The sequence below is a fragment of the Ranitomeya variabilis genome, chromosome 1 (assembly GCF_051348905.1).
Source record: "Ranitomeya variabilis isolate aRanVar5 chromosome 1, aRanVar5.hap1, whole genome shotgun sequence".
NCBI lineage: Eukaryota > Metazoa > Chordata > Amphibia > Anura > Dendrobatidae > Ranitomeya > Ranitomeya variabilis.
Genome location: NC_135232.1, coordinates 797,227,720 through 797,243,799, shown reverse-complemented (window position 1 = coordinate 797,243,799; position 16,080 = coordinate 797,227,720). Strand labels below are relative to the sequence as shown.

Sequence of the window (16,080 nt, the reverse complement as noted above, 5' to 3'; positions counted from 1 at the left end):
TGAGTGCAGCGCAGATCCAGGGAAACAAGTATTACAACGAAGAGACGTAGATCCGGAGACAGATGGGGTATCCCAAAGTAACGAAGAAACCAGCAAGATAGCAGTTCTTCCAGCTTGATCACAAGTCGGGAACAAGATACTCAAGCAATAAGTAATATACAGAGCTCCCTTATATACACCACAGACAGGAACAGGAAAAGTCTGACAGGAAGCAAGATGGCCCCCGTGAGGCCAGTGACTCCATCTTAGGTAAGGGCAAAAGTAACTGAACTGAGGGCAACAGCAGACAGAAACTGATGTACAGTCCAAGTCCTTACAGGCTGTTTCAAGAAGCACAATAAGAGGCACTTGAGGAAAAATGGACTGCATGGTGAAGTCGCCAGAAGAAAGTCATTACTGCGCAAATGCCACAAAGTATCTCACCTACAATACGCAAAACAGTACAGAGACAAGCCTCAAAACTTCTGGAACAAGGAAATTTGGAGTGATGAGACCAAAATTGAACTTTTTGGCCACAACAATAAATGTTACATTTGGAGAAAGGTCAACAAGGCCTATGATGAAAGGGAACACCATTGCTACTGTAAAGCGCGGAGGTGGATCACTGATGTTTTTGGGATGTGTGAGCTACAAAGGCACAGGAAACTTGGTCAAAGTTGAAAGAAAGATGAATGCTGCATGTTATTAGCAAATACTGGAGGCAAATTTGCAATCATCAGCCCGGAAGCTGAGCATGGGACGTACCCCGACGTTCCAACATGACAACAATCCAAAACACAAGGCCAAGTCGACCTGTAATTGCCTACAGCAGAGCAAACTGAGGGTTCTGGAGTGGCAAACTCAGTCTCCTGACCTCAATATCGTTGAGCCACTCTGGGGAGATCTGAAGCGCGCAGTTCATGCTAGACAGCCCAGGAATTTACAGGAACTGGAGGCTTTTTGTCAAGAAGAGGGGGCAGCTTTACCATCTGAGAAAATAAAGAACCTCATCCACAACTTCCACAAAAGACTTTTTGGGCTGTCATTATGATTTAAAAACAGAAAACACAGTAGTTTGACAATAAACGGCTTCACCCAACCACTAACCATGAGTGAAGAAAAAGTTTTGGTGTTATCATTCATATTCTCTGAAAAAAGTAAAAAAATAAAATAAAAGCAAAAATTCTGCCAGGGTATGTAAACTTTTGAGCACAACTGTACATCCCTGATTGCACCAATGATATTAATTTAGCCTAACGTTAAATCGTTTGTGGTCATGAGTATATGATTATTCATCTTGTAACGTGTGTATGATTTTTCTGCTTTTTGCTCAATGCTACACAAGATATATGCTACTCAAGATATATTGTGTATAATTTCCCCTGGTATAATTATCTCATTTGTTTTCTTCCTACGTCCATTGGTGCAATCAGGAATGTATACATTCACATTAGTTTGTGATTACATTTTTTGCTAATATGACATACATGGAATCTATATTATTTTGTATGTCTTGTGATCCAGCAATGCTCCCCAAATGTTTAATCTGTGGTTATTTTCCCTTTCTTTGTATATTTTCACATTTATTATGATTGTTTAAATAATGTTTTTTTACAATTTTTATTGGCCTTATAATTTGTTGCTTGGGCTTTGGTATATACAACCTATATGAAGCCTGTAATACATTAGAACCAGCCAATAATAATATAGGTGTTCTTGTTTTAAAGGGAACCTGTCACCATTAGAAATGCTATTTAACTGTAGATATAGTGTTTTCTGTAGGTAAATAATGTTTTATCATGTGTGGCTGCTTTACAGGAGAGCAGCCTCAGGCAGAAGGTGATGTTATATTGCCCCTGCAGCTGCTCGCTTCCATTCATAGGGGGACTGTTAAAGTCATCACTCACTGTAGGGTGATCATGCTGTAATCACTCCCCTGCATACTGATTGATATCCTACCATGCACACAAGCAGTCATAGTGCCAGAGAGTGATTACAGCATTCTCACTGTATAGTGAGAGGGGACTCTAACTTCTTCCTGCACCTCCTCAATGACTGGAAACAAGCACCTTCAGAGAGAATATAATTGATTTTCTCCCTGTAGCTGCTGCTCCAGTGTAGCAGAAAGGTAGGATTTTAAGGTTAGTTACCTGCAGATTACTACTAAATGTGCAGATTAATATTGTTTCTTAAAGTGCTCCAAATCTGTCAGATTATGAGAGCATGTCCTGTGTACAGTTCTTTTCAGTTCATCCCACAGATTTTCAATTGGGTTCAGGTCAGGGCACTGGCTGGGCCATTCCAAAACATTGATCATCTTCGGGTAAAGCCACTATTTGTTGGTTTGGAGCCATGCTTAGGTTCGTTGTTGTCCTGAAAGGTGAAATTCATCTTGTTAGAAGAGGCCTGAAGTTTTTGTTGTAAAATTGACTGATATTTGGAACTAGTCATAATTCCTTCCACCTTGACTACAGCCCCAGTTCCAGCTGGTGAAAAAAAACAAGATGCTGCCTCCACCATACTTCACTTTGGATATGGTGTTCTTTTGCTGATGCACAGTGTTGGCTTTTTCATGAATCACCCAACTTAAAAACAGGGTGTTTTCTCTCTAATTGCCTAAAGTTGCTGCAGAGTTTTGTTCTGCTAAGGCCAATAAACTTGTCATCTGCCTACAAAAGAAATATGTAACTATGTAATAAATATAAATGTTGCACTGGTAATTTAAACTAGATAATTTACAAATTTATCATATTCTTTTAGATATTCCTGAAGAGGAGGCTCGCTACTGGGCTAAAAAACTTGAGCAGCTGAATGCCATGCGGGATCAGGATGATGTAAGTGGTGTAAATAGTTAATTCAGATCAATAAAAAGTTATTAACTTTTATTAATAAAAGTTATTTACTGCATACTAATTCTTGGAGCAATGAATATCCATTACCATTAACCCCTTCATGCTGCAGCCCTTTTTCATTTTTGCATTTCTGTTTTTCGCTCCCCTTCTTCCCAGAGCCATAACTTTTTTTTTCATCAATATGGCCATGTGAGGGCTTGTTTTTTGTGGGACGAGTTGTACTTTTGAACTGCACCATTTGTTTTACCATATCGTGTTTTCGAAAATGGGGAAAAAATTCCAAGTGCTGTGAAATTGTAAGAAAAAGTGCAATCCCACAACTGTTTATGGATTTTTTTAGCATGTTCACCAAATGCTAAAACTGACCTACCATTAAGATTCTCCAGGTCATTACGAGTTTGTAGATACCAAACATGTATAGGTTGTTTTTTATTTAAATAGTGAAAAAAAATCCCAAATTTGTAAAAAAAAAAAAAAAAAAGGCGTCATTTTCGAAGACGCGCAGCGTGTCCATTTTTCGTGTTCTGGGGTTGGGTGAGGGCTTATTTTTTGCGTGCCGAGCTGACGTTTTTCATGATACCATTTGGCATGGATACAATTTTGATTGCCCGTTATTGCAATTTAATGTACTGTTGCAGCGACCAAAAAAAATGTAATTCTGGCATTTTAACTTTTTTTTCCACTACGTTGTAAACCGATTGGATTAAAACTTTTTATATATTGATAGATCGGGCGATACCAATTATGTGTATTTTTTTATTGTTTTATTTTGAATTGGGCAAATTGGTGATTTGAACTTTTATTTTTTTATATTTTTAAAAACATTTTTTACTACTTTTCACTTGCTTCATCAGATCGCCTGTGTGTAGCAGAAATGCGCACTTGCTATGAACGCCGACTGCTGGGCAGCGCTCATAGCAATTCGGCAATGACAACCACAATGTAGATCCCGTGTTGTCGTGCCAACCCATCGGCGACCCGTGGTCATGTGACACGGGTGCCGATGGGTGGGATTAGTTACATGCTTCCATTAAATGCCGCTGTCAGAGATTGACAGCGACATTTAATGGGTTAACAGCCTCGGGCGGATTGCGATTCCATCCGCGGCTGTCAGGGGCACATGTCAGCTGTTCAAAACAGCTGACATGTGCCGGGAAAGATGTGGGCTCAGTGCAGGAGACCACATCAAAGGGAGGGACACGACATGTGCTGTACATGTACGGCGCATGTCGTGAAGGGGTTAATGGGCAGATCAAATATACCACTAAAAGAATACCGTAAATATAGAACTTGGCAGTCCTTATAGCCCCTGATAAGTAGAATTTACAGTATCTTTCTCACCTTCAGTATGTGTTTCGAGAAGAGGAAGAGAATCCGCTGCCGGTCCATGGTTCTCAGTGCTGTAAGTATAACTTTTCAACATTTCCATACAGTGATGAAAAATGTACAGAATTTTTTAATTTAAATTCTATTGATGCTGTCTTGTAAGAATGTTGCTCTTAATAGGTCATTCTCATCTTGCAAGGTGATGGTATATTGCAAGGATGAACTATTACTTTAGTGATAAATATGGGTTTTATTTCTGTGCCCCCCAACAGCCCTAAGAATTAAGAGGACACAACATTGGTGTAGTGTGGCGACCCTTTGAATCTTTTTTTTCTTGCATTGCACAGTCTCTTTCGCTCATTGCATGACAGAAATGCAGTTAATGGTGTCTGGCTTCACGTTGGTCGGAGCACTACTCTCCAGAGAAAACTTGAAAGAGGCTGTACTGTAAGGAAATGGATGCCCTTGTTCCCCCTTAAAGAACAATTGTAATGTTATATTGTGTAATGTGAATTGTGACTTCCGTTTAAGATGTTAATCTTGTGTTTTACATGACAGGAGGGAAAGTTAGACTTCATGGTTGGGGATAGCCCAGAGTGAGAGGGGCTAGGCTCAAGGGACAAAGACAGTTTCCTTGCAGAACATCAGAAATGGCACAGTGTGTGCAGACCTAAGGTCTAATGTGAGCAGTGCTACATGACGCCGGTGTCCCTAACGTGAGAGGAGATTGAGATAGAGGATAGCGAGATCCCAGTGGAAAATAGAAGAGAACTGACCGATTAGAGTCAGGTCCTGGTTCAGGATGATTAGCAGTAGCCCAGAGTTTATAACTCACAGAGGCAACAGGCCTAGACAGGACAGAGCACGTAAGATGAAGAAAGTCCCCGGGGCAGGAGTTCCAGAGCGTCATGGACAGAGAAGATACGTACTGGCCATACTGGCAATATAGTTCCCTAGAGGAGAAAGAAGACATGGAACCGTGGATTGAGAATATGACTCTTGCTAACTGGACTGTAGTACTGAGCTGGGTTGTGGTGAAGTAGAGAGGAACGGTGAAGGTAGAGAAAAAGTGGAAAAGACAAAGGAACTGAGACTGTGTGTGGAAAATGCTCCTTTTTGGGAAGGAAACGTTCATCAAGTTGTGTACCCGCTATCTACTGAATATAATCCCCCAACAAGTTATTGTTTAGTAAAAAGTTTATTTTTGAATGATGGTCACCCTCATTGAACTGTCAAACACCTGGTCCTGGCCAGCCAAAGCATAGCGCCCCCACAGCAAAAGTCCACACACCCATCCAGAACCTCCCCTTCATGTAACATGCAGAGGCGTAAGAGACAAGTACCTTGCCCACGGTTACCACTCTGCGCCATGTTACAGCCCCTTCACTTTCAGGAATTTGAGGAGCATCAGAGGCAGGAACCCGCTGATCATAAGTTAACTACTGAGATATTACATCACTTTATAAGCTAGGAATATCCCTTTAGCATTTTTTTTTATTAATTTCATTATTAGACTGTAGACAATTCTAGAAAACAAAGCAATGAATCAGAACTGGGGTCCCAGAGGTCAGACCCCCACTGATCATGAAGAGATAACATATCATACTGAGATGCCATTACTTTATACAATGGGAATTGTCTGTCCTATAACTAGTTTTCTGGCTTTGGCTCTGAATCTTCTTACACTCCTACTAGCATTAATTGGAATCAATATAATCGGGTCCCAAAAACCTAGATAAGACTTGTTACATTAGGCGGATTCAGTCCGTGCACTGAAAATATCCAAAATGTCTTTGAGCATAATGCAACAAAATAAAATGTAATACTATCTAAATAATAAAGAACAACCTGGCATGACGTACAGTGAGTTGGGTAGCCATACTTATTGAAAGGTGAGATAAAAATGTAAAATATTTATTTCGATTTCAGTAATTGAAAAACTGCTATTCTGCATTTGCTGAACACTATTTATCTCATCGATTCATTATTTTATTCAGGTAACTGGAATTACTTTGGCTGGGGAGAGCAGCACAGTAAGTATAACAACAAATAGTGTACTCTGCATGCTGTGCTATTCTTTCCTGTTAAAATAATGTACACCTCCATTTCAATATTTCAGCATTAACATCCATGGGGAGTGGATGACATAAGTGATGCCAAAGTGCATCAGTTATACGGCTCCATTGTGCTAGTATACGGTATATTAGTGCAGATCTGAACCAGCCAATAGTGCATGCAGCATATTTGTATTTTATTCTGTTACCAGAGAAAAAATAGTGTGTGCAGACTTCCATATTCACTGCAGGCTTCTGGCTTGTATGAACCATTATTCTTTTTTATCTTAAAGGGTATCTATCTGGATGGACTACTTTACTATTAAAACTAGTGTTATAGCTGTATAGGTTCTGACACTACAAAAAATATATATCTGATTTATAAAAATCTGATGTCCTAGGGCTGAGAAATCAAGCTTTGAATCCACATGCAAATTAGCCAATAAGTGCACTGGGGGCGTGTCAGTGCCGTCAGAAATCATGTTGCTTGAAAGCTTGATTTCTCATCTTTGACATGCCACTAATGCACTTTCTTACTAATTTGCATGTGGCTTCAAAGCGTGATTGCTCAGCATTGACACACCCCCAGTACACTTCTCAGCTAATTTACATGTGGCTTCAAAGCTTGATAGCTCAGCATTGACACACCCCATGTGCACTTCTCAGCTAATTTGCATGTGACTTCAAAGCTTGATAGCTCAGCATTGACACGCCCCCAGTGCACGTCTCATCTAATTTGCATGTGATTTCAAAGCTTAATTGCTCAGCATTGACATGCCCCCAGTGCACGTCCTGGCTAATTGACATGTGGTTTCATAGCTTGATTTCTCAGTCATGACACTTTAAATTCATCCTTTTTTTTTAATTTAAATAGATTTTTATTAAGAATAACATTACATTTTACATATTATGTTCCATACAAAGTTTTCTCAATTTTAAAAGCCCCACCATTCCCAACAAGTCCCACATTAAATTCATCCTTAAAATATAATGCACATCCCTAAGTCACCGACAAAGTATAATGCAAGTCCCATAGTCCTCCACAAAGTATAATGCACTACCCATAGTCCTCCATATAGTATAACGCACCCTCCATAGTCATCCATACGGTATAATGCACAGCCCATAGTCATCCATAAAGTATATTGCACAGCCCATAGTCGTCCATACAGTGTAATGCACAGCCCATAGTCATCCATAAAGTATAATGCACATCCCAAAGTCACCCACAATGTATAATGCAAGGCACATAGTCATCCACAAAGTATAATGCACTACCCATAGTCTTCCATATAGTATAACGCACCCTCCATAGTCATCCATACGGTATAATGCACAGCCCATAGTCATCCATAAAGTATTATGCACAGCCCATAGTCCTCCACAAAGTATATTGCACAGCCCATAGTCGTCCATACAGTATAATGCACAGCCCATAGTCGTCCATAAAGTATAATGCACATCCCAAAGTCACCCACAATGTATAATGCAAGGCACATAGTTATCCACAAAGTATAATGCAAGGCACATAGTCATCCACAAACTGTAATGCACAGCCCATAGTCAGCCTGGCCATAAAGTATAATGCACTTCCCATAGTCCTCTATATAGTATATCGCACCCTCCATAGTCCTCCGTATACTATATTGCATCCCATAGTCCTCCATTTAATATAATGCAAATCCCATAGTCCTCCATATAGTACTGTATACTGTACAGTCCATAGTCTAATGCACAGTCCATAGTTCACCATAAAGTATAATGCACATGCCATAGTCACCCATAAATTATAATGCATGCTCCATAGTCCTCCATAAAGTATAATGCACAGCCCATATTTATCCATAAAGTATAAAGCATAGCCCATAGTTCTCCATATAATGTAATGCACAGCATATAGTCCTCCATATAATATAATGCAAGGCCCATAGTCATTCATAGTAGTATAATGCATGGCCCATAATCATCCAAAGTAATATAATGCATGGCCAATTGTCATCCATAAAGTACAATGCAAATTCCATAGTCATCCACAAAGTATAATGCAAATTCCATAGTCACCCACAAAGTATAATGCAAATTCCATAGTCACCCACAAAGTATAATGCAAATTCCATAGTCACCCACAAAGTGCACGGCCCATAGTCATCCATAAAATATAATGCACTGCCCATAGTCATCCATAAAATAAAATGTATGGCCCAAAATCATACATAGTAGTATGGCCACTGATTTAAAATAAATAAATACTCTCTTCTCTTCGCAAGCTGGAAGCTGACTTCAGCCCGGGTCATGAGTGCATGACGTCACTGCCTTGCGCCCCTGATCACATTCACGCCAACGTCAGCTACTGGCCTCTCATTGGCCGGCAGCATGTATTGTAGCATATGGACCTGATGGGTCTGTGCGGTGCAATACACGTAGTTGGATATGTGTCCGAAGACACACATCCAGTAGAAGTTTCTGATGGCATCGTTGGGCCCCTGATCCGCCGGGCCTGATCGCAGTGGTGACCACTGCGACCGTGGTAGTTACGGAACTGGTGGTCATGTGACAGGTAGTCACAGTAATGTTAATGTCCTAGTGATAAAACCTACATTGTAAGTAAACAATAGCACATGGTTTGTTAAGTGACACATTATTGAAATTATGTATTATACACTACCTCAGGCTTTCCTCAGATTACATAGCAAAAATCTACTGACAGATTCCCTTTAATGGATAAATATTTACTTTTTAGGATTGCTACATCCAATAGGAATGCGCCAGAGATAAATGGATAGACTATTTGCATATTTAATTTCCTTATGCTGGCTTGGCACTCTCCTTAAGGAGAAACGTTCCCCCTTGGTCAACGTGTAAGAAGCCTCTCCCCCAACCTAATCAGATCTCCTGCATTGCACTGATGAGGGGCAAACACCCCAAATGCGTATCTGCAAATGGAGTTTCTGGTTTGACTTCTTATCCTATGCCATGTGGCAAGACTTGTTAAAGGGTCGATATTGACTTTTAGTATTGCTACTTAAAATAGGTGGAGCCAGAGATAAAGTCCTCTCCCTCCTGAATAAAAGGGCTATTTGCATATTTAAATTTCCAGGCGAGCATCACATGGCCTATAAGTCTCATTATGCTAGCTTAGCACTCTGCAAGGAGTAGCGATCCCCCTTAGACCCAGTTAGAGTCTTCTCACCTAACCAAAGCAGATCTCTGGCTTTGCACTGAGGAGGGACAACACCCTGAAACATGTGTTTGCAAATGGAGTTTCTGGTTTGGCTTCTTATCCTATGTCATGGGGCAAGACTTGTTAAAGGATCGATATTGACTCCTAGGATTGCTACATCCAGAAGGTAGCTCCAGAGATAAAGTCTGAAGAGGCTACTTGCAAGATTAAAATATATTTTTTCTGCAATTTAGCTAATTATCAACCAGATAGTGGGCCCATTTTCTGGTTGCACCCCTGCATAGGAGCTTATACCCACTTCTTTTTCCTGCTTTGGAAATGTTAAATTATGGTGACCGCCTATACCCTTTGTTCACCTGTGTTGGAAATGATTTGCCTAAATTATAATTACTGACTTTATTTTCTCGTTTATTTTTTTCTTTAACATAATATGCGTCATGTTTTAAGGCTTGCAGTTAACACCCCCGCATAGTTTAACATAGCACATTCACTACAGAAGCCAGGAAGAGGTGATGATAACACATACCTGACTTTGCTAACAAAAGAGCTTGTGAATGTGGGTGGTTTGTCAGTGCACTATTATTAGCCTAGTAGATGACTTTTAAAAATGTTTTTTCTTAATGCTATTTGTAATTTCCATCCCAAAGAGAACACATAAACTGCCTGAAAGTAAAATCTAGATATACATGAACTTCAAGGGGAAGATTTTAATGTTTTGTTGAAAGTAAATTACATTAAAATGAATGCAAAGAAAATATCCCATTCACATCACAGCCATTTTCCCTAGAAAAATCTTAGTCTCACACTTAAAGGGAACCTGTCACGTTGGATAACGCTATTAACTTGCACATATGAGGTCAATCTGTGGTTTAATAGCATTAGAAAAGTGCCTAGCTGCTGTAGTGAAAGTACGGCTCACGGGAGAAAATTAACTTGACTCCTCGCGGCAGCCACCGGCTTTCAGTCAACCGAGCGTGCTGTTGGTACAGTCACCGCTCACAGCATTGTGCTTGGCGGCTGTAATCATGACCCTGTACTTTGTCAATTTGATGCACTGCAGAGCTGGCTGTCAGTCCAAGTCAACGGTATGTCTCTATGACTGAAAGCCGGTGGCTCCCCCGGAGGAATACATTTCATTTTCTCCCTGTAACGTTAATTTTTTACACTAAATTATGCTTAATTCTATTCTTCTAACAATGCTATTCTTTTCTTAATTGCTTCCAGACAATGAGGATCCTGATAGTGCTGTGGATGATCGTGATAGTGATTATCGAAGTGAGACTAGCAATAGTATCCCTCCAGCATACTACTCCACATGTCAGCCTAACGCCTCTGTGCATCAGTACCCTGTGCGACATCAGTACAGTTCCCATGGATCATACACTGATTCAGTACACAGTTACGAAATGGATTTCTCAGATCATCGACCGATCAGGTACAAATACCAACCAGTTGCTTATGATAACATTATGGTGCTCTAATTGCTATGTTATGTAATATTGCTAAACATCGTTATACCATTATACATTAATAACTGATGGATGGCAGGATGGAGGGGTGTGTGTGATCCCCTCTGACCTGTCTCCTCTCTCCCTGGATGGCAGGCGTTACGATAGTGCAGACTCTGCCACAAACGGCCGCAGTGATGTGGAGTCTGTCTCTGGTTCAAGCCGCCTCACCAGTCGGCAGCATTCTTTGGAGAGTCGGCAGTCATTAGACCTGTCCGATAGGTGGGTCAGTCCCAAGATGTTGCAGTGTGAGTGCTGCAGAGTCACGTGCTCGTCCTATGCACATGCCAAGACAGGCCGTAATCTGTATAGGAAAAACCAATTTAGTCTTATAGCTCCTTTGTGTGGTGACAATCCACCTCTCTGCAGACACCCGTAGGGTAACCTTTCCCAATTTTATTTACATAAGAAAAGGAAACTATTTATTAGACACACATATAGGCATTGATGGAAAAACAGAAACCAGAGAAGACAAACCTCAAGCCAAACTTTTTAGACTTTTTGGCATTAGATCAAATTTTCATCGAGCAATGATTGAGGCAGTAAGAACCCATCCAGTGTGTGATATCTCTTCATTAGAGCAAGTGAGACTAGCTCAAGAGAGGTCCCAAGGAGCTTCTCCCTGCCCCCATTCTCCTAGACTGACAGGTCTCCTACTATAGTCATCCAAGGCGCGTAGTCCCTGGCCGGCTATTCAAAGTATGTTTTCTCCGAAATGTCACTGCGTTTCAGAGTAAAACTTACATGGCTGCAATAACGTATCTGATTTGCGTTGTCTGTGGTTTGGGCAGCATGACTCAGCAGCCACTTTTCTTTTAACAAGATTTCAGAAATGTAACACAAATCTAGGGTTACTCTAGCACCAGTTTCTCTTCCTGTTGACAGGGCGGGACTATTAGTCTCATGCTGATTGACAGCTGCCTTCTCCCAATTAGGCTGCAGAAGTCGACTGTCAATCAGCATGACACCAGTAGTTCAGCCCTGTCAACAAGAAAAGAAACCGTTGCTCTGTTGACATGATGTCAACAGAAGTCTGTGACCACTCTGTGCCAGCGGAGAACAGCGCAGAACTCAACAGGCACTTGGTAGCAACTACCCATCTGTTAGTGCTTAGGCTTTTTTTTTTTTTTTTTAAAGTCCTGAATATACACTTTAACGTAATTAATTTGGATTCTTAGTGACCACGGCATTCCAACTACTCATGCTTGAAGCATCTTCAGATAGGAATGAGAGATGACAGTGTACTGAGACACATCACCAGGCAAAAAGTAGTATTTTTCTTTTCCCAAAAAAAGTCCTTCTCTGTGGCAGCTTTAATTTACCCCTTAGTTTCATGCTTCTAAAACATTGTGACATGCTCTATTGGATGCCTTATTACCAAAGTGTTTCATGGAAGCATTGCTGCATACACTGCTACAGTGAGAACCGTATGGCGACCGGCATGGTCCCTGCGGGTCTGTAGTACGAAGCTACAAGTTCTCAGTGTGCCATACAACCTTTTACACACAATATAAGGAACCTTTGGTCCTTAAATTAATTCACAAAATGAGTAGTTTCTAGAATTATATTAGCTGTTTTGTTCCTACACATACAGTGGGGAAAAAAGTATTTAGTCAGCCACTAATTGTGCAAGTTCTCCCACTTAAAAAGATGCGGGAGGCCTGTAATTGACACCATAGGTAGACCACAACTATGAGTGTCAAAATGAGAAAACAAATCGAGATCACATACAGGTGGGACCTGACGGCCATGTTTTCCTTGCTTGGTATCCAGGGATGCCAACGGCCGGGGCCTCCCTGGCTCTGCATGGCGTCTCATACCCTTGTGGCCACACGAATCAGATGGGCACAGACTGCCTGCACACTCCGCCTCATCGCACGCCACTCTGCAATCTTTAGGCAAGCCAGAAGTTGCAGCTATCCGTCTCTTTGCCCTCATTCATTTATTAGCAATATCATTACAGACAGCTCCCTGGGGAGATACTTTACATTACAGCTAACCACAAGTAAGCACCTTTATTCTATTTATGGGGATTGCCTAGTTGGTATTCATCACTTGTCTCAATCTAGTTGTCATTTATTGTTTATTACTATTTAGTTGTCACCTATTATTTGCTACCCTCCATCCAGCATCTGACTTTTCAAGGTAACATTCGTACATCCTGGGTAGTATTTCCACCAGCATCAGGTTATGCCATAAGTAGTGTGGTGTGTTCCGGTGTGCTAGGCTATTTGTATCCATTCCAGACTAAGCGTAAAGGGTGAACATTGTGGTTGTCCCTAGCGGATTAATAGATGAGGACTGGTTATACCATTCTTAGCATTCATTCTGCCTATTCATCCTTGAGCGCGGTATCATACTACTGTGTATTACTGTTAAATCCAGAAAATCACCTTGTCTGATTTGGCAAGATTTATTTTTCAAATAATGGTGGAAAATAAGTATTTGGTCATTAACAAAAGTTCATCTCAATATTTTGTTATATAACTTTTGCTGGCAATGACAGAGGTCAAACGTTTTCGGCAAGTTTTCACAAGGTTGGTATCTTGGGGTTGAGATCTGGAGACTGGCTAGGCCACACCAGGATCTTCATATGCTTCATTCATAAGCCACTCCTTCGCTGCCCTGGTGGTGTGCTTGGGATCATTATCATGCTGAAAGACCCATCCACGTTTCATCTTCAATACCCTTGCTGATGGAAGGAGGTTTGCACTCAAAATCTCACAATACATGGCCCCATTCATTCTTTCGTGTACACAGATCAGTCGTCCTGGTCCCTTTGCAGAGAAACAGCCCCAAACCAGGATGTTGCCACCCCCATGCTTCATAGTAGGTATGGTGTTCTTTGGATGTAACTCAGCATTCTGTCTCCTCCAAACATGACGAGTTTTGTTTCTACCAAACAGTTCTACTTTGGTTTCATCAGACCATATGACATTCTCCCAATACTCTTCTGCATAATCCAAATGCTCTTTAGAAAACTTCAGATGGGCCCGGACGTGCACTGGCTTAAGCAGGGGGACACATCTGGCACTACAGGATCTGAGTCCCTGGTGGTGTAGTGTGTTACTGATGGTAGCTTTTGTTACAATGGTCCCAACTCTATGCAGGTCATTCACTAGGTCCCCCCATGTGGTTCTGGCATTTTTGCTCCCCGTTCTTGTGATCATTTTGACCCCATGGGGTGAGATCTTGCGTGGAACCCCAGATCGAGGGATATTATCAGTGGTCTTGTATGTCTTCAATTTTCTTACTGTTTCTACCACAGTTGATTTCATGACACCAAGCTGCTTGCCTATTACAGATTCAGTCTTCCCAGCCTTGTGTAGGGCTACAATTTTGTTTCTGGTGTCCTTTGACAACTCTTTGGTCTTCACCATAGTGGAGTTTGGAGTGTGTCTATTATACTGATAAAAAGTTCAAACAGGTGCCATTACTACAGGTAATGAGTGGAGGACAGAGGAGCCTCTTAAAGAAAAAATTACAGGGTCTGTGAGAGCCAGAAAATCTTGCATGTTTTAGGAGACTAAATACTTATTTTCCACCATAATTTGCAAAATATATCTTGCCAAATCAGACAAGATAATTTTCTGGATTTTCTTTCCCATTTTGACTCTCATAGTTGTGGTCTCCCTTTGATGTCAATTACAGGCCTCTCTTATCTTTCTAAGTGGGAGAACTTGCACAATTGGTGGCTGACTAAATACTTTTTTCTCCACTGTATATAATCAATGTGTATGAAAACAGCAAATCTGTGATGATATATAATAGATATATAATGAGAGTACTGGCCCTAGTAAGAAATACTTTACATCAACTAGTGATTTTTTACAAAATAAAGATTAAATTAATGTACATTGTATAGTTTTAGAAAATTACAGTTAAAGGGAGTCTGTCACCTCAAAATGTAATTTAAACTAAGCACATAGTCATATAAGGGACTAGGACCGTAGAACATAATCGTACTTTTAAGGTATAAATCTGTGCCTCCATTTTGTGAAAATGACTACTTATCCCCATTTGCTAATTAGAGATCTTGGTGCACCACTGGCTTGGTTGAGCAGCTTCAGTGCACAATTCTGCTCGCACACAGCTCTCTCCTCTACTCTGCAGCATATGCTCCCACCACTCTCGCCTCTCTGCTGTGGTGTATGCGCCCTCTGCCCTCTGCTGCAATGTGTGGTAACACAGCTCTATCCTCTCTGCTGCAGCAGGCGCGCACACCGCTCTCTCCTCTCTGCTGTGGCGTATGCGCACACCGCTCTCTGCTGCAGCGTGTGTTAACACAGCTCTATCTTCTCTGCTGCAGCAGGAGCACACACCGCTCTCTCCTCTCTGCTGTGGCATATGCGCACACAGCTCTCTGCTGCAGCGTGTGTTAACACAGCTCTATCTTCTCTGCTGCAGCAGGAGCACACACCACTCTCTCCTCTCTGCTGTGGCATTTGTGCACACTGCTCTATCCTCTCTGCTGCAGCGGGCGCGCACACCGCTCTCTCCTCTCTGCTGTGGCGTATGCGCACACCACTCTCTGCTGCAGCGTGTGTTAACACAGCTCTATCTTTTCTGCTGCAGCAGGAGCACACACCGCTCTCTCCTCTCTGCTGTGGCATATGCGCACACCGCTCTTTCCTCTCTCCTGCAGCGGGCACGCACAACGTTCTCTGCTGCAGCATGTGTTAACACAGCTCTACCTTCTCTGCTGCAGCAGGAGCACACACTGCTCTATTCTCTCTGCTGCAGCAGGAGCACACACTGCTCTATTATCTCTGCTGCAGCAGGCGCGCACACCGCTCTCCTTTATTTCAGCGTTTTTTTGCTCCACCCATTCAGTGGGTGAAAAATGCTGAAAAACAGTGACATGCTGCATTGTGCAAAAGCCAAGGTGTTGCACAAAATACTGAGGACAAAAAAATACATGAGATTTCTGATATTTCATGGACTTTGCTGGCAATGTAAAACCCAGCTGAAAATTTGCATTAAAAAACTCATTAAAAAAAAACGCAACTTAGACTTTTATAGTGGCTGAGTTTCCTTTATGACTATGTGCTTAGTTGTAATTGTGTTTTTGGAGGTGATAGACTTCCTGTGTGCAGGGGCTTTTGACCACATCCACCCAAAAACAAAGAACAGTTATGATTTAGTTATAAAAAAATATTGGAACTTCATGAAAACCTAAC

General features: G+C 41.4%; 1 protein-coding gene across 11 annotated transcripts in view; it reads left to right on the top strand.

The window, feature by feature from the left end:
* Window positions 1–16,080, top strand: part of UNC13A (unc-13 homolog A) — a 335,107-nt gene that overhangs the window by 109,657 nt on the left and 209,370 nt on the right. For 7 of the 11 annotated variants that reach the window (XM_077273632.1, XM_077273616.1, XM_077273623.1 and 4 more), the window contains exons 6-10: window positions 2,740–2,813; window positions 4,179–4,233; window positions 6,155–6,190; window positions 10,617–10,827; window positions 10,997–11,122. In XM_077273632.1, coding sequence (XP_077129747.1) covers window positions 2,740–2,813; window positions 4,179–4,233; window positions 6,155–6,190; window positions 10,617–10,827; window positions 10,997–11,122 — 502 coding nt within the window. The remainder of the gene's footprint in view (window positions 1–2,739; window positions 2,814–4,178; window positions 4,234–6,154; window positions 6,191–10,616; window positions 10,828–10,996; window positions 11,123–16,080) is intronic. The other 4 variants (XM_077273640.1, XM_077273664.1, XM_077273656.1 and 1 more) reach the window with 1 other exon arrangement.